Genomic DNA, 19,439 nt, shown 5'->3' on the forward strand with positions numbered 1-19,439 from the left:
GGGACACAGGCTGAATTCCTCCGGGGTCCCGGGCGTTCAGGAAAGAGTCCTGGAGTAGAAGGTGGGGGGTAGCATTATAGAACTGCCACATGTGAGCCCGTGCCTGGCCTAGGGCCTCAGGCTGGGGTCTCGCACGAACTGGGGGTAACATCCTAGGGATCCTCTCCCTCACATCATCCTTAAGAGCAGGTACTGGCTTGCCTGAAGCCTGCAGGAGACCCCAGTCGCCTATCCCCCACCTTTCTCCCTCCTCCTTCTTGTCCTCAGCCAGGTCTTGAGATCTCAGGACACTCACCAACCATGATCTCCAAGGCTGTTAGTAGCAACAGTAGAAGCAAAAGAAGGCGCACAGGGCTACAAGTCAGGGGCATTCTTGGCACATTGTGGAGAGTAACAGGCAGGAAGCTGGGCGTGGACACATACACCCTCACTGGTATGGTGAAGAAATGTCCAACAGCGTGGGTGTGGGCACTGCCCAAATTCTTTACCCTAGAACAACTGAGGGCAGGCCTGTAGAGACCACATTAAATAACAATTTTGTGAAGGGAGTGTTTTCCAAGTATTCAGAATATAATTATTTATTGAAAAATAAAAGAAGACATTTAAAAACAAAATTAACTTTGAATAAACTCTCCTCTCCTGTCCCCATGGCCCCTGCAAAAAAAACCCCCTCAGGTGTGAGCAGGATGGTTGGAGGTTATGTGAGTTCCTTCTCCCTTCCTCCAATTTCCTCTTCCCTTCTCCTCCCTGCCTCTTTTGCTTTTCCCTTTCTTCCTGGTACCCCCTCCCCATTCCTGTATTTTCTCCCATCTCCATTTTCCCCTCTCTCACTATCCCTAACCCATTCAAACTCTTTTCTCTTAAATGGTTGAGATTTTCTCTTACCAAGCACACCCCAATATTCATTAAACTAGCTGCGAACAGGCAGCAAGCGGTCTACCGTGACAGATGGGTTGTGTGTGTGTGTGTGTGTGTGTGTGTGTGTAATTGTAATAAAACATATTGAGTCACTCAATAAACACTTACGGAGTGTCTACTACATGTATCAGGCACTATTGTAGATGCTAATTAACAAAACTGAAATGGCCAAGCCCTTGCAACGGCTCATGCCTATAATTCCAGCACTTTGGGAGGATGAGGCAGGAGGATCACTTGAGGCCGGGAGTTCAAGACCAGCCTGGGCAACATAGTAAGACTCCATCTCTACAAAAAAAATTTTTTTTTTTATTATACTTTAAGTTTTAGGTTACATGTGCAGAATGTGTAGTTTTGTTATATAGGTATATACGTGCCCTGGTGGTTTGCTGCACCCATCAACCCATCACCTACATTAGGTATTTCTCTTAATGTTATCCCTCTCCTAGTCCTCCACCTCCCGACAGGCCCTGGTGTGTGATGTTCCCCTCCCTGTGTCCATGTGTTCTCATTGGTAAACTCCCACCTATGAGTGAGAACATGCGGTGTTTGGTTTTCTGATTTTGTGATAGCTTGCTGAGAATGATGGTTTCCAGTTTCATCCATGTCCCTGCAAAGGACATGAACTCGTCCCTTTTTATGGCTGCATAGTATTCCATGGTGTATACGTGCCATATTTTCTTAATCCAGTCTGTCATTGATGGACAAATTTTGCTATTGTGAATAGTGCCACAATAAACATATGTGTGCATGTGTCTTTATAGCAGCATGATTTATAATCCTTTGGGTATATATCCAGTAATGGGATCGCTGGGTCAAATGGTATTTCTAGTTCTAGATCCTTGAGGAATTGCCACACTGTCTTCCACAATGGTTGAACTAATCTACACTCCCACCAACAGTGTAAAAGCGTTTCTATTTTTCCACAACCTCTCCACCACCTGCTGTTTCCTGACTTTTTAATGAACACCATTCTAACTGGAGCGAGATGGTATCTCATTGTGGTTTTGATTTGCATTTCTCTAATGACCAGTAATGATGAGCATTTTTTCGTATGTCCGTTGGCTGCATAAATGTCTTCTTTTGAGAAGGGTCTGTTCATATACTTTGTCCATTTTTTGATGGGGTTGTTTTTTTCTTGTAAATTTGGTTAAGTTCTTTGTAGATTCTGGATATTAGCCCTTTGTCAGATGGGTAGATTGCAAAAATCTTCTCCCATTCTGTAGGTTGTCTGTTCACTCTGATGGTAGTTTCTTTTGCTGTGCAAAAGCTCTTTAGTTTAATTAGATCCCATTTGTCAATTTTGGCTTTTGTTGCTAGTGCTTTTGGTGTTTTAGACATGAAGTCTGCCCATGCCTATGTCCTGAATGGTATTTTCATGCTGTTTTTTTTTTTTTTTTTTTTTTTTTTTTTAGCTCCATCAGGTTACTTATGTTCCTCTCTATACTGGTTATTCTAGTTAGCAATTCGACTAACCTTTTTTCAAGGTTCTTATCTTCCTAGCATTGGGTTAGAACATGCTTCTTTAGCTCAGAGTTGTTTGTTATTATTCACCTTCTGAAGCCTACTTCTGTCAGTTCATGAAACTCATTCTCTGTCCAGTTTTGTTCCCTTGCTGGTGAGGAGTTGTGATCATTTGGAGGAGGAGAGGTGTTCTTGTTTTTGAAATTTTCAGCCTTTTCGTACTGTTTTTTCCCCATCTTTGTGGATTTATCTACCTTTGGTCTTTGGTGTTGGTGACCTTCAGATGGAGTCTTTCAGAGGATGTGCTAATCCTTTCTATTTGTTTCTTTTCCTTCTAACAGGCAGGCCCCTCTGCTGCCAGTCTGCTGGAGTTTGCTGGTGGTCCACTCCCGACCCTGTTTGCCTGGGTATCACCAGCGGAGGCAGCAGAGCAGCAAAGATTGCTGCCTGTTCCTTCCTCTGGAAGATTCGACCCAGAGAGGCACCTGCCAGATGTCAGCCAGAGCTCTCCTGTATGAGGTGTCTGTCGGCCCCTACTGGGAGGTGTCTCCCAGTCAGTGTATATGGGAGTCAGGGACCCACTTGAGGAGACAGTCTGACCCTTAGCAGACAGAGCTCGAATGCTGTGCTCGAGGTCTGCTGCTCTCTTCAGGGCCATCAGGCAGGGATGTTTAAGTCTGCTATAAGCCCCTGATTGGGGCTGCTGCCTTGTTTACAGAGATACCCTGACCAGAGAGGAGAAATCTGGCAGTCTGGCCACGGCAGCCTTGCTGAGCTGCAGTGGGCTCCACCCGGTTCCAACTTCCCAGCAGTTTTGTTTACACTGTGACCTTAAAACCATTTACTGAGGCCTCAGCAATGGCGGAGGCCCTTCCAGATGGGTCTTATAATAGACTCCAGCAGTCCTACTGTGGCCAAGACCTCAAGGAAAGCCAAGTCTATCATTGGGAAAAGTCTTGGGGCTCTAAGTTTCAAATTCTGAAAATTTGTCTTAGAACAAAATTTTGTGTCATTTTCAAATTTCTCAAGCACAAGGTTTCCTCATAAAACTTAGTATCTGTAGCCCCCCTTTCCACCTCACTTTTACAGCTGTCCCATTTCATCATCGGACCCCACTGACTTAGCCAGTTCAGGTTGCTGCAACAGAATACGTGGCTAAAACACCAAGCATTTATTTCTCACCGTCCTGGAGGCTGGGAAGTCCAAGATGAAGGTGTCGGCAGGTCCGGTGTCTGGCGAGGGCCCTCTCTTCCTCACCAGATGGCTGTCTTCCTGTTGTATCCTCACACAGTGGGGAGCAGAGAATGACAGCAAGCTCTCCTGTCACTTCTTAATCCCACAGGGCTCCATTCGCATGACTTATGACTTCCTAAATAGCATCACCTTTGAGAATTAGGATTTCTGCTTATGAATTTGGAAGGCAGGCAAACATGCGGCGTGTAACACCACCCATATCCATTCCACATCTGGGTTCCCTCTGTGTGCCGGGCAGTATGCCAGTTAATTCAAGTGCATGTCAGACCCAGAGGGTGACATCCTGTGACTCATGATCACTGGTAAGCGGGTCTGAACCACTGTCCTTTCTTAACTAGATGGAACAGACTTCAAAGAAAGTAACCGTGGACTCTGGGCGGGGCTCTCTCCATGGGGCTGGAGGGATAAGGGGTTGTCTCCTCAGAGGATAGTGGGTCAAGGGTTTGAAGGGGCCCAGGGATGCACATTTTTTACACATCCCCTACCTGGTTCTCTGGCTGCTAAGGTTAAAGCACCCCAGTTTTGAGGGTGCACTTCCGCCTCTTGGTCTGGATAAGGGGTCTCAAATCTGTCCTGAGTGGAGCCTGTTCTGTACACACCCAGGCCCTGAGAGTGCGGGGAGAGGGACTCGCTGCTACCAACCTACTAGTGCTGCTGCTGTGGGGACACCAGCGGGGGTGGGCCAAGAACAGTGTGTGTGTGTGTTTGTGCCTGCGCGCGTATGGGTGCATGTGTGTGTGTATGTGCATGCGTATGTGTGATATGACCACTGAGTAGCTCCTTAGCAGGACCAATATTTTCTACAAGTCTGATGACTCACAGGAAGGAGCACAGAAGGCCTGTACTTGGGTCCTGACATCTGGGATGCCGACCTAACACTGAAGAAAAAGAAAGAGCTGCAGATAGGCTGGGAAAAACATAAGGAAATGGGAAGGGGGCCCTTCCACCTTTGTTGCCCTCTGTGGTCCTGAATCCCAGCTTGGCATGAGCCAACATGGGGATGGGAAGGAATAGCCATATTCCAACTGCAAAATGTCAGCTTCAGGCAGTGGCTTCCAAACCGAAATGATGGCTACATATGAAGTAGATTTTTGTTTGTTTTGTTTTTTGAGACCAGGTCTTGCTCTGTTGCCCAGATGGAGTGCAGTGGCATGAGCACGGCTCATTGCATCCTTGAACTTCCGGGCTCAATCAGTCCTCCCACTTCAGCCTCCAGAATAGCTGGGACTACAGGTGTGAGCCCCCACACCCAGCTAATTTTTAAATTTTTGGTGTAGAGACAGGTCTCATCACATTGCCTTGGCTGATCTTAAACTCTGGGCTCAAGCAATCCTCCCTACTCAGCCTCCCAAAGTGTTGGGAGTACAGGAGTGAGCCACCACACCCGGCTGAAGTGGAATTTTAATTGAAGTAAGAAGCAGATGATAAGGAAAGAGGAACCAATAATTACATGTAGTCCCCGGAAGCCCGTTGCTATAAAGAACTTTCAGCCTGAAGTCCCAAGAGAGACGAAAATTTTAAAATGAATTGGACTGCATTTTTCAATCCCTGAAAATGAGTCACAGCCTTTTTGTGGCAGTGTGCCCTGGGCTTCTAACCATCCTCTCCCTGCCCAGCTGCCTTGAGATCCCGGCCAATTGTTTCAACACCCAGGCTGGGAATGCCAAGGCCCGGCAGAGCGAGGCTGTGGAAGCCTTGGCATAAGTGGAGGGGACGATCTGAGGGAGAATGGGACAAGAGAAGTTGGAAGGAAGGAGTTAGGGCAGGAGAGCAAGGAGAAATCCCTGTCCCCCAAATTGGAGAGAGGGGCGATTGGGACTCCAGACTGGCGGGAGGCACGGATCCCTGAGTGTTTGGTGTGGAGGCAGAGGATCAGCAGAGCCACCCCTGTCCTCCCTGCCTTATCCAGCGTCCCCGCCCCCACACCCCCAGCAGCTCCCCCAACCCCACTTTTACTTCATTGCCCCTGGTTCTCTCACCACCCGAGCCCCTGCTTTCCTCCTTCACTCCCAAACATGCACATGTTCTCTCTGCACTGGTGTTTGGAACACCGGCCACCCTCCACCCCACTACCTTGTGCCAGCAGGAGACGTTTGTCCTTCTGCCGTCTCTAGGATGGAGAGGCCTGAGGTGACTGCTTTCTTCCTCAGAGTCTCTGGGCAAACTCTCTGAGGAGCAGAAAACAGTTCAGTCTCCCTGGGCGTGGAGAGGCCGGCCTAGCAGAACACCCGCCCAGCATGCAAACCTGGTGGGGCCATCTGTCAACTGTCACGTGTAAGTGATTCTAGGACAGGGCTCCTCGTCAGGAACTGGGTCCAGTTCAGTACTAGATTCGTCATCAGTAAATGGACCAAGACCAGGCTCAAGTCCCAGCCACGAAATTCTAGAAAGACTTAATGTAATTTTAGCAGTTGTTGGAGACCAGCATGTAATGGCACACATATGTTTTCCTTAATAGGCCTAGGTGGGGGACCCCACCTTTTTTCAGGGTTTAGGCCTCTGCAGGTCCTGGCCTGGCTGTGACAGTGGCCCTACCTCATGTCCGGTGGGTGCTGGCGCCCTCTGTTGCCTGGTTTCTGTGCGAACACGGCACTACCGTCCTGCACTCTGGAGGCCTGGAGCTCCTGCCCGCTGAGCTCCTGTTCCCACTGTGTGTCGCTCAACCTCACTGTTTTCTTCTTGCAACTCCATTCCCCTCCGCAGCTGGAAGACCAGCTCTTCTCCTGAGTCTTCCTTAAAAGACACCCTGCCCGCTTCCTTACAAAGCGCCCACCAAAGTAACACCAGCTACTTGTGAATGTAGCCAACTTTACTGAAGGTTTAGAGGTTGTGTGGTAAGGCTGTGAAGAATTAAAAAAAAAAAAATCACCTATTTGCAGGACCTCTTTCTTATCTCTTCTTTGGACTAGAAATAAAATATCTATGATTTGACCACACTGTCATCTAGTACTTGACCCTGGTTCTAGGCCACTGTCCTCCTGGCCAGGGTGATTGCAGTCCTGCCCTCCTTGGTTCTCCATGCCTGTCCCCACCTCCCAAATGACTACAGAGCAGCCAGAGTGATCCTTCAGAACCTCACCACTCATACCCCTCCTCTGCTCCAAACCCTCCAAAAGTGCCCCTTTTCTCTCAGTAAAACCAAAGTCACTATAGACACTTAGAGAACCCTGCGCAGTCTGGTCAGCTGTCCTCTATGCCCCCTCGCTTGCTCAGTTCCGACCTCCACCCTCGGCCTCCTTGCTGGTCTTCAGAGCCCTGCAGATGTCCCCATGCCTTGGGACTTTGCGTTGCCCTCCCCTCAGCATAGACTGCCTTTCAGGCATCTGCCCAGCTCACTCCCACTCCTGCTTCCACGCCTGGTTCTCCCTGCCCCTCCCATTTGGAATCCTTGTGTTCATTTCTTTCTTTCTTTTTAAAAATTGTGGTATAATTCATGTAACACGATTTTTCATCTTAACCATTGTTAAATGTAAAGTCCCCTATTTCATAATGCGAGACCTCTGCCTGCCCAGGCCATCCTGGACCTTCTTCACCTGAACTTGTTCCCCTAAAGCAATGACCACTTTAAACATAACTTTAGTAAGCCAGGCCCGGTGGCTCATGCCTGTAATCCCAGCACTTTGGGAGGCCAGGGCCACTGGATCACCTGAGGTTGAGAGTTTGAGACCAGCCTGGCCAACATGGTGAAAACCCATCTCTACTAAAAATACAAACATTAGCCGGGTGTGGTGGCCAGCGCCTATATTCCCACCTACTCGGGATACTGAGGCAGGAGAATCACTTGAACCCAGGAGGCGGAGGTTGCAGTGAGCTGAGATCATGCTACTCCTTTGCAGCCTGGGCAACAGAATGAGACTCTATCCCAATAAATAAACAATCAAACAAACCTTATTAGCTTTTAATTGTGGCTGCAACAAATTACTGCAAACTTAGTGGCTTAAAACAGCACACATTCATTCCTTTACTATTCTGGAGCTCAGAAGTCTGAACAGTCTCACGGGGCTAACGTCACTGTGCTGTCAGGGCTGTGTTCCTTCGGGACGCTCTTGGTGAGAACCTGTCTCCTCCTCGCCTTTTCCAGCTGCTCCAGCTGCCCACATCCATGGCTCAGGGCCCCATTTCCTCATCTTCAAAGGCAGCTCCACCAGGCTGAGTCCTGGTTCACACGAGAACTCCACCCCTGCCTGGCTGGTTCTCCCAGGGCAGCTGATCGGCCACATTAACTCCGTCTGCAGCTTTCACCGCCCTTTCCATGTACCCAACACAGAGGTTCCAGGGACTGGATCTGCCATCCTGGGGGTTGGAGAGGGAATTATTCTGCCCAACACACATACCATATAATTTACATGTCTATCCGTTTAAAATTTCTATCTCTTACTAGAATGCCATTTCTATGAAGACACAAACCTCATACAAGGCATAGAAAACAGACACCTTGGAGTGAAGGGGCTCAGATGGGCCCCCTGGCTCAGAAAACAAGGAGAGGTGTCAGGGCAGCTTCCTTGGGTCTCCAGCCTTCACAGCCGGGGCCTCCCAGGCAGGTTCCAGCAGCAGCAGCAGCAGCAGCAAAAGAGATGTGGTGGGCAGCATCAGGCGTTGGTGAGATTCCTGACACAGTTCAGTAGGAAAGAAACTTCCTAAACCGAGCTCACCTCAAGGAAGCTGGAGATGTATGCCACCTTACAAATGAAATACAAATTTAGGTGGGCAAAACTCCAATCAGGGCTCAGAGCACTTTCCTTTTGCAGGTTTTGTGCAGGTTACAAGGGACCCACTTCTGTGTCTGGTCCGCTGCTCTGTCCTCTGACTTGCCAGGGTGGGGTGCTCATTGGCCTCCAGACTCCACCCACTTTTCTGGTTGCACCCAGTTTCCATCTCCAAGTCACACCTAAGACTGCTGCTTCTTTTGTGGTTATTTTCTCAGCCCAGCAGAAATTCTAACATTCACCAGGTCGTCCCTGCTCAGGCTACTGGAGAAGGAGCCTCTGAGGAAAATCTTGGCGCAAGAAGATCTCCCGCCTGGATTTCCAGCATCCTCTGTTTTCTGAGAATTCCTGAGTTTCTTTGGCCATTGTCACAGGGGTCTGCCACACAGCTACCCCCTGGCCGAGGTGGCCCTTGGCACCTCAGAGAGCTTTACTTTTCCAGGAAGACCCTGCCCAGGAAGAAGGTAGCAAATATTTTCTTATTGTTTGTTGCTTATGATGCCTTGGATGTTGTGTTGATTGTGCCATTTTGATTCCAAGAAAGCAGACCTGGCAAAGAGTTAGGAATGCAGGTGGTTTCTGGCAAATATGTAGGGCCTGTGAGATAAGAAAGTGGAGGAAGCAAGATCACGTAGGTTCTCTGTGAGAGAGGCCCTGGGCCCAGCAGGACGGAACATCCCTGGCTGACAAGGGCCATTCTCCCCTGTCCTCATCTCTGCCTGGGCTCCAGCTCCGTCCTGCCCGACAGAGGCCATGGAGCGGAGCACTGGGCTGCTGGCCAATGCCCTGGTCTTTGGATAGACCAGTCTCCGGGTGGGGTCACAGTGGGAGAGTAGTGGGCCTGGGAGGTGCAGAGTTAGTGCAGGGCAGGGCTGCCTTGAATCTGCAGGTGTGGGGTCACCAGGCTGGACCTAGCTGTATGCTCAGCACAGGAGGTTGCAGTACTGCCTGCCCTCAACCTCCTTTTCCTATTTCTGCTTCTAGAGGGCACTGGGGACTGGGGTCAGGCTGGGGGTCTTGCCATCCCCTCCTGCTCTCCTCCACTTCCTGTCCACAGCTCTTGATTTCCCTGCCTGGACTGTCCCCACCAGAAGTCTCCAGGCCTAAAATCCAGTAGGAACAGACAGCCTAGCCTGTCCCCAGGGGTTTCTTTTCTTTTTTTTTTTTTTGAGACGGAGTCTTGCTCTGTCAACCGGGCTGGAGTGCAGTGGCCGAATCTCAGCTCACTGCAAGCTCCACCTCCCGGGTTTACACCATTCTCCTGCCTCAGCCTCCCGAGTAGCTGGGACTACAGGTGCCCGCCACCTCGCCCGACTAGTTTTTTGTATTTTTTAGTAGAGACGGGGTTTCACCGTGTTAGCCAGGATGGTCTCGATCTCCTGACCTCGTGATCCGCCCGTCTCGGCCTCCCAAAGTGCTGGGATTACAGGCTTGAGCCACCGCGCCCGGCCCCCAGGGGTTTCTTTAGCACTTGCAGGAGCCAATAAGGCTTCAGGTAGGAAGTCGTGAGTCACCTACAGAGGCCTAACAGGTGTTTCTGGAAATGCATCCTGTGGCAGCCAAAGAGGCCAGGCTTCTCAGTGTGTTCCCAAACAGAGCCAAGCACAGGGCTCATGGGCTGGAAGAGCCAGATCAGCTGCTCTTTAGTGTGCACTTGACAAGCCTTTGTACTGCAGGGGAGGAAAAATGATTTTCATGAGAAAAACAAACAGAAGTTTATTAATATCTATCTATCTATCTATCTATCTATCTGTCTGTCTGTCTGTCTGTCTATCTATCTATATCTATCTATGTATCTATCTATGTATCTATCTATGTATCTATCTATGTATCTATGTATCTATGTATCTATGTATCTATCTATCTATCTATCTATCATCTCTTGTATATACACAGGAAACACCAGGAGAAAACGAGTAATCCTTAAAGTGCTGGCTTAGAACTCCAGCATCTTCAACAGAAAACAATAAATGTCTAGAGAAGTGGCAGATCATGGGAAGGCCAATCTACGGCATCAGAGAAGCTTGTGGTGCCTCTGCTGCTGTCCCTAGGCTGATAAGAGTCTGAAATTGTCTTTAGTTATCAACATTTGTCCTTTCTGGAAGAGAGGGGAGGATACAATCAAAAGTAGCTCAATAATAAATGGAAAACAAATGGAAAAGAAAGATGTTTATTTCATCCAGGTTCTTGAATTCATTGACATATAGTCGTACATAGTATTCCCTTACAATCCTTTTTGTTTCTGTAAGGTTGGTAGTGATGTTTCTTCTTTCCTTCCTGGTATTAGTAATTGGAGTTTTATCCCTCCACCATTTACTTAGTCATTGTAGGTTAACGTTTTCCAATTTGGTTGATCTTTTCAAAGAACCAACTTTTGGTTTTATTGAGTTCGCCAATGTTTTTCTATTCTTTATTTCATTTATTTACACTCCAATTTTTATTTCCTTCTGTTTGCTTATCTGGGGCTTAGGTTGCTTTGCTCTTTGAGTTTCTTAAAGTGAAATGTCAGGTTATTAATTTGAGATAGTTCTTTCTTTATCCTTTCCTTTCTCAGTATACTGGCCTTTACAGCGGTAAGTTTTCCTTCAAGCACTGCTTTATCTGCTTCTTCTAAGTCATAATATGCTGTGTATTTGTTTCCATTCACCTCAAAGTATTTTGCAATTTTCCTTGTGAGTTTCCCATTCATTGATTGGTTTTTAGAGTGTTTAGAAAATTGTTTGTCTTAAAGATGACTTTGCCTGATGTTACTAATAGCAATTTCAGTTGTCTTTGTTTACTATTGATGTGTTTTATCTTTTCCATATATTTACTTTTAAACTACTTGTATCTTTGGATCTACACTGTATCTTTAAATCGTGTTTAAAATTCATTCTGAGAATCTTTGCTTCTTCTTTTGAATGTTTATCACTTTGACATGTAAAGGAATTACTGCTAAGGTAAAACAGAATTTATGTCTGTTACCTTTTTTGTAGTTTTCTATATGCCCTATGTCGTTTTGTTCATTTGTTCATCTTTTCCACCACTATTGCTTTCTTTTGTGTTAAACAGATACTTTCTTTGTTTTTTTTTTTTTGAGACGGAGTCTCACTCTGTTGCCCAGGCTGGAGTGCAGTGGTGTGATCTCGGCTCACCGCAAGCTCCGCCTCCCGGGTTTACACCACTCTCCTGCCTCAGCCTCTTGAGTAGCTGGGACTACAGGCGCCCGCCAGCACACCTGGCTAATTTTTTGTTTTTTAGTAGAGACGGAGTTTCACCGTGTTAGCCAGGATGGTCTCGATCACCTGGCCTCGTGATCCACCCACCTCGGCCTCCCAAAGTGCTGGGATTACAGGTGTGAGCCACCGTATCCGGCCCAAACAGATCCTTTCTACTGCATCATTTTACTTCCTTTATTGTCTTTTTCCTTTTTTATTTAAAAAAGTTATTTTCTTAGTCATTTCTGGGGATTCCAATTAATATCTTAATTTACCACAACCTAGATCATATTAAAACCGACTTAATTTTAACAGGATGCAAAATCTCTGCTTGCAGGTTCAGCTGCTCTGTGTGGCTTTGCTACCAGAATGCAGAGCACTCAGGAGGAGGCTGGGAATTCAGTGGGTGGGGCTGCAGATCAGACAATAATTACAAAAGACACTTACTAAAGCTTTCTATGCCACAGAAGCTGTAAAAAACATTTACTGCTATTATCTCAGTTAACTGACAGTGCTCTTATCAAGTAAGGATGACTTTAACCCCATTTTACATACAAATACATTGAATTGCAGAGAGGTTAGGGAGCTTCCTCTGGTCACACAGCAGTAAGCGGTAGACCCCACACACACAGCACTGTAGGAGAACCTGCCACATAGTTTCTCTAGACAATTGGACCTGCTGATGATGTCACCATCCTTGCAGCCTCTGCCTGATTCTCCCACAGGCATGGGCTCTGCAGCTGGGGCTGAGGGTTTGGGGATTTCTCATCTCCCTGTTATGCTGAAGGTGTGGGTTAGGGTGTTTCATTCTCCCTTTTGTTGATCTGTATAATTTTTGAAGATGGATGGAGAGATTTGTATTTGGGCTATTACTGTTATTGTATCTCAACCCAAAGTCTTCATTCCTGTGTTTAAGGGATTAATTTTTTTCCATCTAGTATTTTGGCTGTTCCATTTTATTTCTGACAATGGATTAGATGATCTAGTCCCCAGGTAGTGAGAAACAGCAACCATCTGCTACCTCTATTATGTCTTCCTTTTGATGGATGTTTGGGTTATTGTTAATTTTTGGTACGACAACAACACTACAATAAACAGCCATCTACCCACATGCTATTTGGAGCCTGTCTACAAGCCTGGAGCCCACATGACAGTGCCTGTGTACTGTGTAGTAGGATGAGTATGTGGTCAGCTCCACTAGAAATTGTCAATTGTGTGTCAAAGGAGTGATTCCGTTTATCCTCCTGACAGCAATGATAGAGAATCCCCATTATTCCATTTCTTCTCCATTGCTTAATAATGATAGATCAAAATGTTCTCTATTGAGATTTCTTGTTCAAGCAGTTAGGAGAGTAAGTGCAGAATTCCATCAGTGAGCGGCAAGAGCACATAGCATAAAGTGTTAGTAACAAGAGCCTGAAGGAGGATCACCAGATGGAAGCAAAGCAGGAGACCATCAGGTTCCGCTACAGGCCTCTGGATTTGCTCTCCTGTTAGAAACTCCTGGTGGTCAAGAGAAAGAAGCAGAGGTGACAGTGGCAGCCAACTGGAAGGAGAGATGCTAAACTGGGCCTCACTCTCACGGGCTTCCTAGGAGCATCCTCAGCCTTGACACAGGAAACAAGTGTTTGTCCAAGTGAATGAGGGAATCCTGGGTCAGTTTTCCCTGGGGCAACTTCTCTCCTGCCACTCCCCATCTCACAGCCGCCCTCACTAAGGGTCATAAGGGTCGTGTATTTCCCTTCACCACCCACCCTGGGGTGCTGCAGCCTGGACCAACTTCCTTCCTCCTTTATCACATCACAGTCAGGGCCTGCTACAGCCCATGGGAACTCAAGACTAAAGCTGGTAATGAAGGGTCTGCTCTTCCCATCGTGGGAAGGTCTAGGGAACCTTGGGGGAACCCATCAGTGTTAGTCAATTTTCACACTGCTGATAAAGACATACCAGGGACTGGGCAATTTACAAAAGAAAGAGGTTTAATAGACTCAGTTCCACGTGGCTGGGGAGGCCTCACAATCATGGTGCAAGGTGAAAGGCACGTCTCACATGGTGGCAGACAAGAGAAGAGAGCTTGTTCAGTTCAAGAGAGCTTGTTTACTTTTGTAAACTCCCCTTTACAAAACCATCAGATTTTGTGAGACTTACTCACTATCACAAGAATAACATGGGAAAGACCCGCTCCCATGATTCAATTATCATTCAATTATCTCCCACCCAGAGCATGTGGGAATTGTGGGAGCTACAATTCAAGATGACATTTGGGTAAGGACACAGCCAAACCATATCATTCTGCCCCGGCTCCTCCCAAATCTCATGTCCTCACATTTCAAAATCAATCATGCCTTCTCAACAGTCCCCCAAAGTCTTAACTCATCTCAACATTAACTCAAAAGTCCACAATCCAAAGTCTCATCCGAGACAAGGCAAGTCCCATCCACCTATAAGCCTATAAAATCAAAGGCAAGTTAGTTACTTCCTAGATAAAATGTGGGTACAGGCATTGGATAAATACAGCCATTCCACATGGGAGAAATTGACCAAACAAAGGGGCTAACGACCCCATGCCAATCCAAAATCCAGCAGGGGTGCATGGGGCTGCTGCAGTGATGAGGCACTTGTTCTAGATATTTACCCAACTGTGTTGTCATAGGGGGGATATTACAGGTGATTGCTGATTTCAACCACAGATGACTTTCGGGGAAAGCGCTCACTTGGGAGTTTCAGTTTCCACCACACTGAGTCCTCTCTGGGTTCTGCGCTCTCCTCTCAGCCTAAGTCATTGCCAACAAGTGACACAACAAGTGACATGAAGGTACAGCCTCCCTCCCAGCTGCTTTCACAGGATGGCCTTGTGGAGACACGAGGTCTCACAGCTCGGGATATTCAAGACCAGAGCTGATTTCTTTCTCATGGGGTCAGACCACCTCACTCTATAAGCCAGGATGTCTTGTGAGTGAGAAACTGATGGACACAGCAGCGGATCTTGACAGAAGTTCCTCCTCTTTGACTCAAACAACAGAAAGTGGACAGTGGTTCATGCTGGAGCCAGGCAGATGAAAGAGAATTGGGAGAAGAATAGGGATGTGAGTACGTGAACATGTTCTTTCAGAATATTTCGCTGGGAGGCTGCAAGAGCTGGCTAGAGGAATTCTTGATGCACAGGGAGAAAAGGCTGGAGCTGGCAGGTAACTGAGAACTGTCTTGAAATCTAGTTACCCCAGTGTGAGTGTGTCATTAGTGTGTGTGAATGTGTGTGCGAGTGTGAGAGTCACTAGTGTGTGTGAATGTGTGTGAATGTGTGTCTGTGTGAAAATATGTGTGAGTGTGAGTGTGTGTCAGTGTGAGAGTGTGTGTGTGTGTGATTACCATGTGTGAATGTGTGTGTGAGTATGTGTGGGTGTATAGATTTGTGTCTGGAGAGTGTGTGTGTGTGTGTGTGTGAGTGAGTGAGTGTGAACATGACCCCCTCATGCAGGGCTCCTCCTGGGCATGCCTGTGCTGTCCCATCCTCCTCTCCCTTCTCCCTCCTGACTCCTCTTCCTCACTGCGCCTGATTCTGCTCCCCTCACTGTGGATTTCTCACCACCCTCGAAACTGTGGGCATCACTGTGTTTCCACCTTTCTCCTTAGTGTTACCTCCTCCTAGGACCACTTTTCCTTTCCTATTTCTTGGTCTGTGTCTGGAAATCCATCAAAACCACCTCCAGTGCCAGCCCTGAGGCCCTCCCCTCCCCAACTGTGGGGCATCACCTCCTCTTCCCCCACAGTAGGAGTGTGGGCTGTGGTGTCCCCTGGCTACCCTCAGCAGCTATGTGAGCTTCCTGAGGACAGGGGACACCCCCTCTCCCTTCCTACCCTAGGACCTGTCCCAGGGGCTGCCCTATAGTGGGGAAGGGGGGGAAAAACCTCTGCCTTCCAGGATGACCTGGGTCGGCAGGAGCTGAGGAGGCATCTCCTCAGATTTGGGGCCTGGACAAGGGCTGTCACTCTTGTGTTTCAATTTCAGCACAACCCACTGTGGCCCCAGGCACAGATCAACCCAAAGCCATGGCCACCAGCCTCAGTTCCTGAAGCCTCCTCGTTGTCCTCTGCTTCATTCTACTTGGCATCTGAGGAGAGTCCACTGTAGAGGGAGGGGAAACTGGCACAGGCTTCCTGAAGGACGGGGTGACAGAGCTCATCAAGAGTCAAAAATATCCAAGTCTGAATGAGGAATATGTATTCATATTCGTTTGAAATGACATAAAGACTCCCTGGAAAGGTGAGAAGAATCCAATCAAGTTTCGTCCCGGGCGTGTGGCAAATGAGAGTGGACGCAGGCAGGGATGGGGACAGCCTTTCACATATGACTTTTCACGGTTTCGATTCTGAAACACGTGAATATATGGAGGTGAAGCAGTAAGAAAGAGTGGGGCCGGGAGCCCCGGGGACGGTCACCGGGTGGGCTTGCCTGATCTGTTGGGGGCCCGGAGGGTTCGGGAACACGAACCCGGGCAGGGGCACGCGGGGCTGCTGCAGTGAGGAGGCACTGGTTCTAGATATTTACCCAACTGTGCTGTCATAAGGAGGATATTACAGGTGATGGCTGATTTCAACCACAGATGACTTTCGGGGAAAGTTTGCTCCTGTGGGTTTCAGTTTCCACCTCGCCGTGCGCTCTCCGGGTTCTGCACGCACCTCCCAGGGCGCCTGCTGCGCCCCAGCTCTGGACCGGGGTCCTGCCCGGTGGAGACCGATGAGCGGGTGCCCCGCCGCCGACCACAAGAGTTCTTTGTATATTCAGGATACCAGTCCCTTACCAGATACATGATTTTCAAATATTTTCTCTCAGTCTGTAAGTTTTTTTTTTTTTTCTCTTTCTTTCTAAATGGAATCCTTTTTGAAGCACAAAAGTTTTACATTTGCATGAAATGAAATTAAATTACCTTTTATTTTGCCATCTGTGCTATTGGCATACAGTACTCAAGAAGCCTTTGCCATATCCAGGGTCACAAAAATTTATTGCTTTATTTTCTTTTGAGACTTTCATTGTTTCATGTCTTAGGTGGACATCTGCCATTCACCTAGAGCTAGTTTTTGTGTGTGCTGTAAGGATGGGGTCTGCCTCATTCTTCTGCATGTACCATCCAGTTGTCCCAGGACCATTCACTGTAGTGTAGGATGCACCTGCCCAACCTCCTGTCCGTCTCTTCTGTACTTGGCATCAGAACTGCATCCTGCTGAATGGTTCTCCTAAGGTTTCCATCAATGAAATCCCCTCATGTGAATCCCATGTAGGCACCTACTTCTCAGAGGACCTGGACTAAGGAGTGGATTTACCAGAGGAAATTATATTTCATGAGAAGGAAGCTTCTGAGTATACTTATACTCAACATATCCCTTACTACAGCAAAAGTAAGAAATTGGCCTGGCGCGGTGGCTCATGCCTGTAATCCCAGCACTTTGGGAGGCCAAGGTGGCAGATCACCAGGTCAGGAGATTGAGACCACCCTGGTTAACACGGTGAAACCTCGTCTCTGCTAAAAATACAAAAAATTAGCTGGACATGGTGGTACGCACCTGTAGACCCAGCTACTGGGGAGGCTGAGGCAGGAGAATTGCTTGAATCCAGGAGGCAGAGATTGCAGTGAGCCGAGATTGTACCACTGCACTCCAGCCTGGGTGACAGAGTGAGACTCCGTTTAAAAAAAAAAAAAAAGTAAGAAATTGCATGATTTGGTCATTTGGGTCCCACAATCTTTATGTCAATTTAGCTTATTGGTGTTTAAATATTTTTCTTATTTCTGTTGTTGTTTTCTTTGAGGCAGGCTCTCACTCTGTCACCCAGTCTAGAGTGCAGTGGCACCACCTCAACTCCCTGCAACCGCAAACTCCCAGGCTCAAGTGATCCTCCCACCTTAACCTTCTGAGGAGCTGGGACTACAGTCATGTGCTACTACACTTGGTCAGTTTTTAAAACTTTCTGTAGAGACAGAGTCTCACCATGTTGCCACGGCTGATCTCCAGCTCCTAGCCTCAAGTGATACTCTGGCATTGGCCTCCCAAAGTTCTGGGATTACAGGCATGAGCCACCACTCCTGGCTCAAAAAGTTATTGCTTTTTAGGTTTTACTTTTCAGATGGTTGTATGACATTATGTAGACTTTTAAAATTCTGTATAAATAATTTGGACAATGCTGTACTATAGCAAGCTTTCTTCAGCCACAGCTTCCTAAAAATAGAAGTGGTATTAAAATGTTGTGCATTTGTCAAATCTTAAAGAAGTTTCAAATCTTTAGGGTGATTCTGACCTCTCATTTTGGCTGACACAATAATCCATAAGAACAAGTAAAGCACCCACTCTGATCTGGAAGGGGTAGGGAGGTGAAAGCATTGATAAGCCAAAGTGACAGCCTCTTTTATAGACATGATCCTGCCTAAATTTCTCATGCCCCACAAAAGAGGGTCATGAACTCCCCGCTTCTCCAGAGTTCCATGCAGTCCTTGAAACACTCTCTGGCAGTCTCCACAAGTGGCTGAACAGCTCCTTCTGGTCTCTGTGGGGCTTCGGAGGCTCCAGGTCCTCTAGGCCCAGGGGCTGTCATGCTCACCAGGTCTCACCAAGGGTGCACCCCACCATGGGTGGTGGAGGAGACCGGGTGTAGCTGCTCCTGTCCTTACCCCTCTCCTGACCGGCCAGTCTTAACAGGAGGAAGGAGTAGGGATGAGTGGAGCCATGGAGGTTGGTGCTGGAAAGAACGGAAACGAAGACCTTTGTCCAATCCCCCAAATGATGGGGATCCTTTCTGAGTTCTAGCAGCCCTGGGGTAGTCTGATGATTGGATTCCTCTGATGTGTCTTAAATCGTATCATGTGGCAGGCACTGTGCTAGGTGCTGGGTTTACATGTGGGTGATGGATGTGTGCAGTCCTCCAGGAACTTGGAATCCAGGGACAGAAACAAACACCCACGTGGCTGCAGCTGCTGATGTGATGTCCCCGCAGTGGTTGGGACTATCAGAGGGCAGAAGAGGGGGTGACTCATTCTCCCTGGGGAGTTGCATGGAAGCTTCTCGGGAGGTGGCATTTCAGACTGCTCTTGTAGGAATAGGAAGAATACAGCGTGGCCAGGTGGGAGGAGAAGACAGGGCACCCAGAAGAGGGACAAGCACGAAGAGAAGGCCTGGGGGTGCAAATATCACAGAACTTTGGGGAGCTGTGAGAAGTCTGCAGTAATGAACCCTCAGTTACTGGGGTAGACTCTTTCCACAGGGAGGAGAGAATATCAGGACACAAGATAAGGAAGGAGGCGTGGGCAGGAAGCCCCCTGGAGTCCCTGTCTCCCTGACAGCGAATCAACCAGGAAATCAGTTCACCATTCATACATGCATGTTATCACACACACAGATACAGACACACACACACAGACACACAGAGACAGGCACACACAGTCTCTCTCACACACACACCACACAGGCATACACACACTCACACAAACACACACAAATGCGTGTAGAAATACAGACACAGACACGCACATGCACACACAAAGACACACATAAACACAAGGGAGAAACTGGGTGTCATCTCAAGAGTTTTCATGTCTGGCCCATGCTGCCCACTCACCTGTCACCTCAGGGGCTGTCTCCCAGCTCATGAAGGAGTTCTGAAGTCATCAAGTAGGATGTCACTGTGTAATCTGAAACGCTCAGACAGCTCTTCACTCTGACCTTCCTTCCTGGTTTCCTTGGTTCTGGGATGCAACAGTGTCCTGCTAGTTTTCACTGCAGCAGAAGAAAAACCTCTCCCCTGAGGCAGAACTGCTGGGCCACCAGAGCGCACCCCTCTGCTCTTTGCCTTCAGGGCATCCTGATCTGCAGGGCGGGAGGAACTGCCCCAATCCTCAGAAATGAACTGTTTATG

General features: G+C 47.9%; 1 protein-coding gene across 2 annotated transcripts in view; it reads right to left on the reverse strand.

Moving 5' to 3' along the window:
* The window catches only part of LOC105489022 (retinoic acid early transcript 1E), a 43,456-nt gene that overhangs the window by 6,481 nt on the left and 17,536 nt on the right, over nt 1–19,439 (reverse strand). The window contains exon 1 of one of the 2 annotated variants that reach the window (XM_011753584.3): nt 296–579. The exons of the other annotated variant lie outside the window; for it this stretch is intronic. Coding sequence (XP_011751886.3) covers nt 296–371 — 76 coding nt within the window. The 5' untranslated portion in view covers nt 372–579. Of the gene's footprint in view, nt 1–295; nt 580–19,439 lie in introns of those variants that run through there. 2 annotated transcript variants of the gene reach the window in all.

Source organism: Macaca nemestrina, chromosome 5, assembly GCF_043159975.1.
Source record: "Macaca nemestrina isolate mMacNem1 chromosome 5, mMacNem.hap1, whole genome shotgun sequence".
Taxonomy (NCBI): domain Eukaryota; kingdom Metazoa; phylum Chordata; class Mammalia; order Primates; family Cercopithecidae; genus Macaca; species Macaca nemestrina.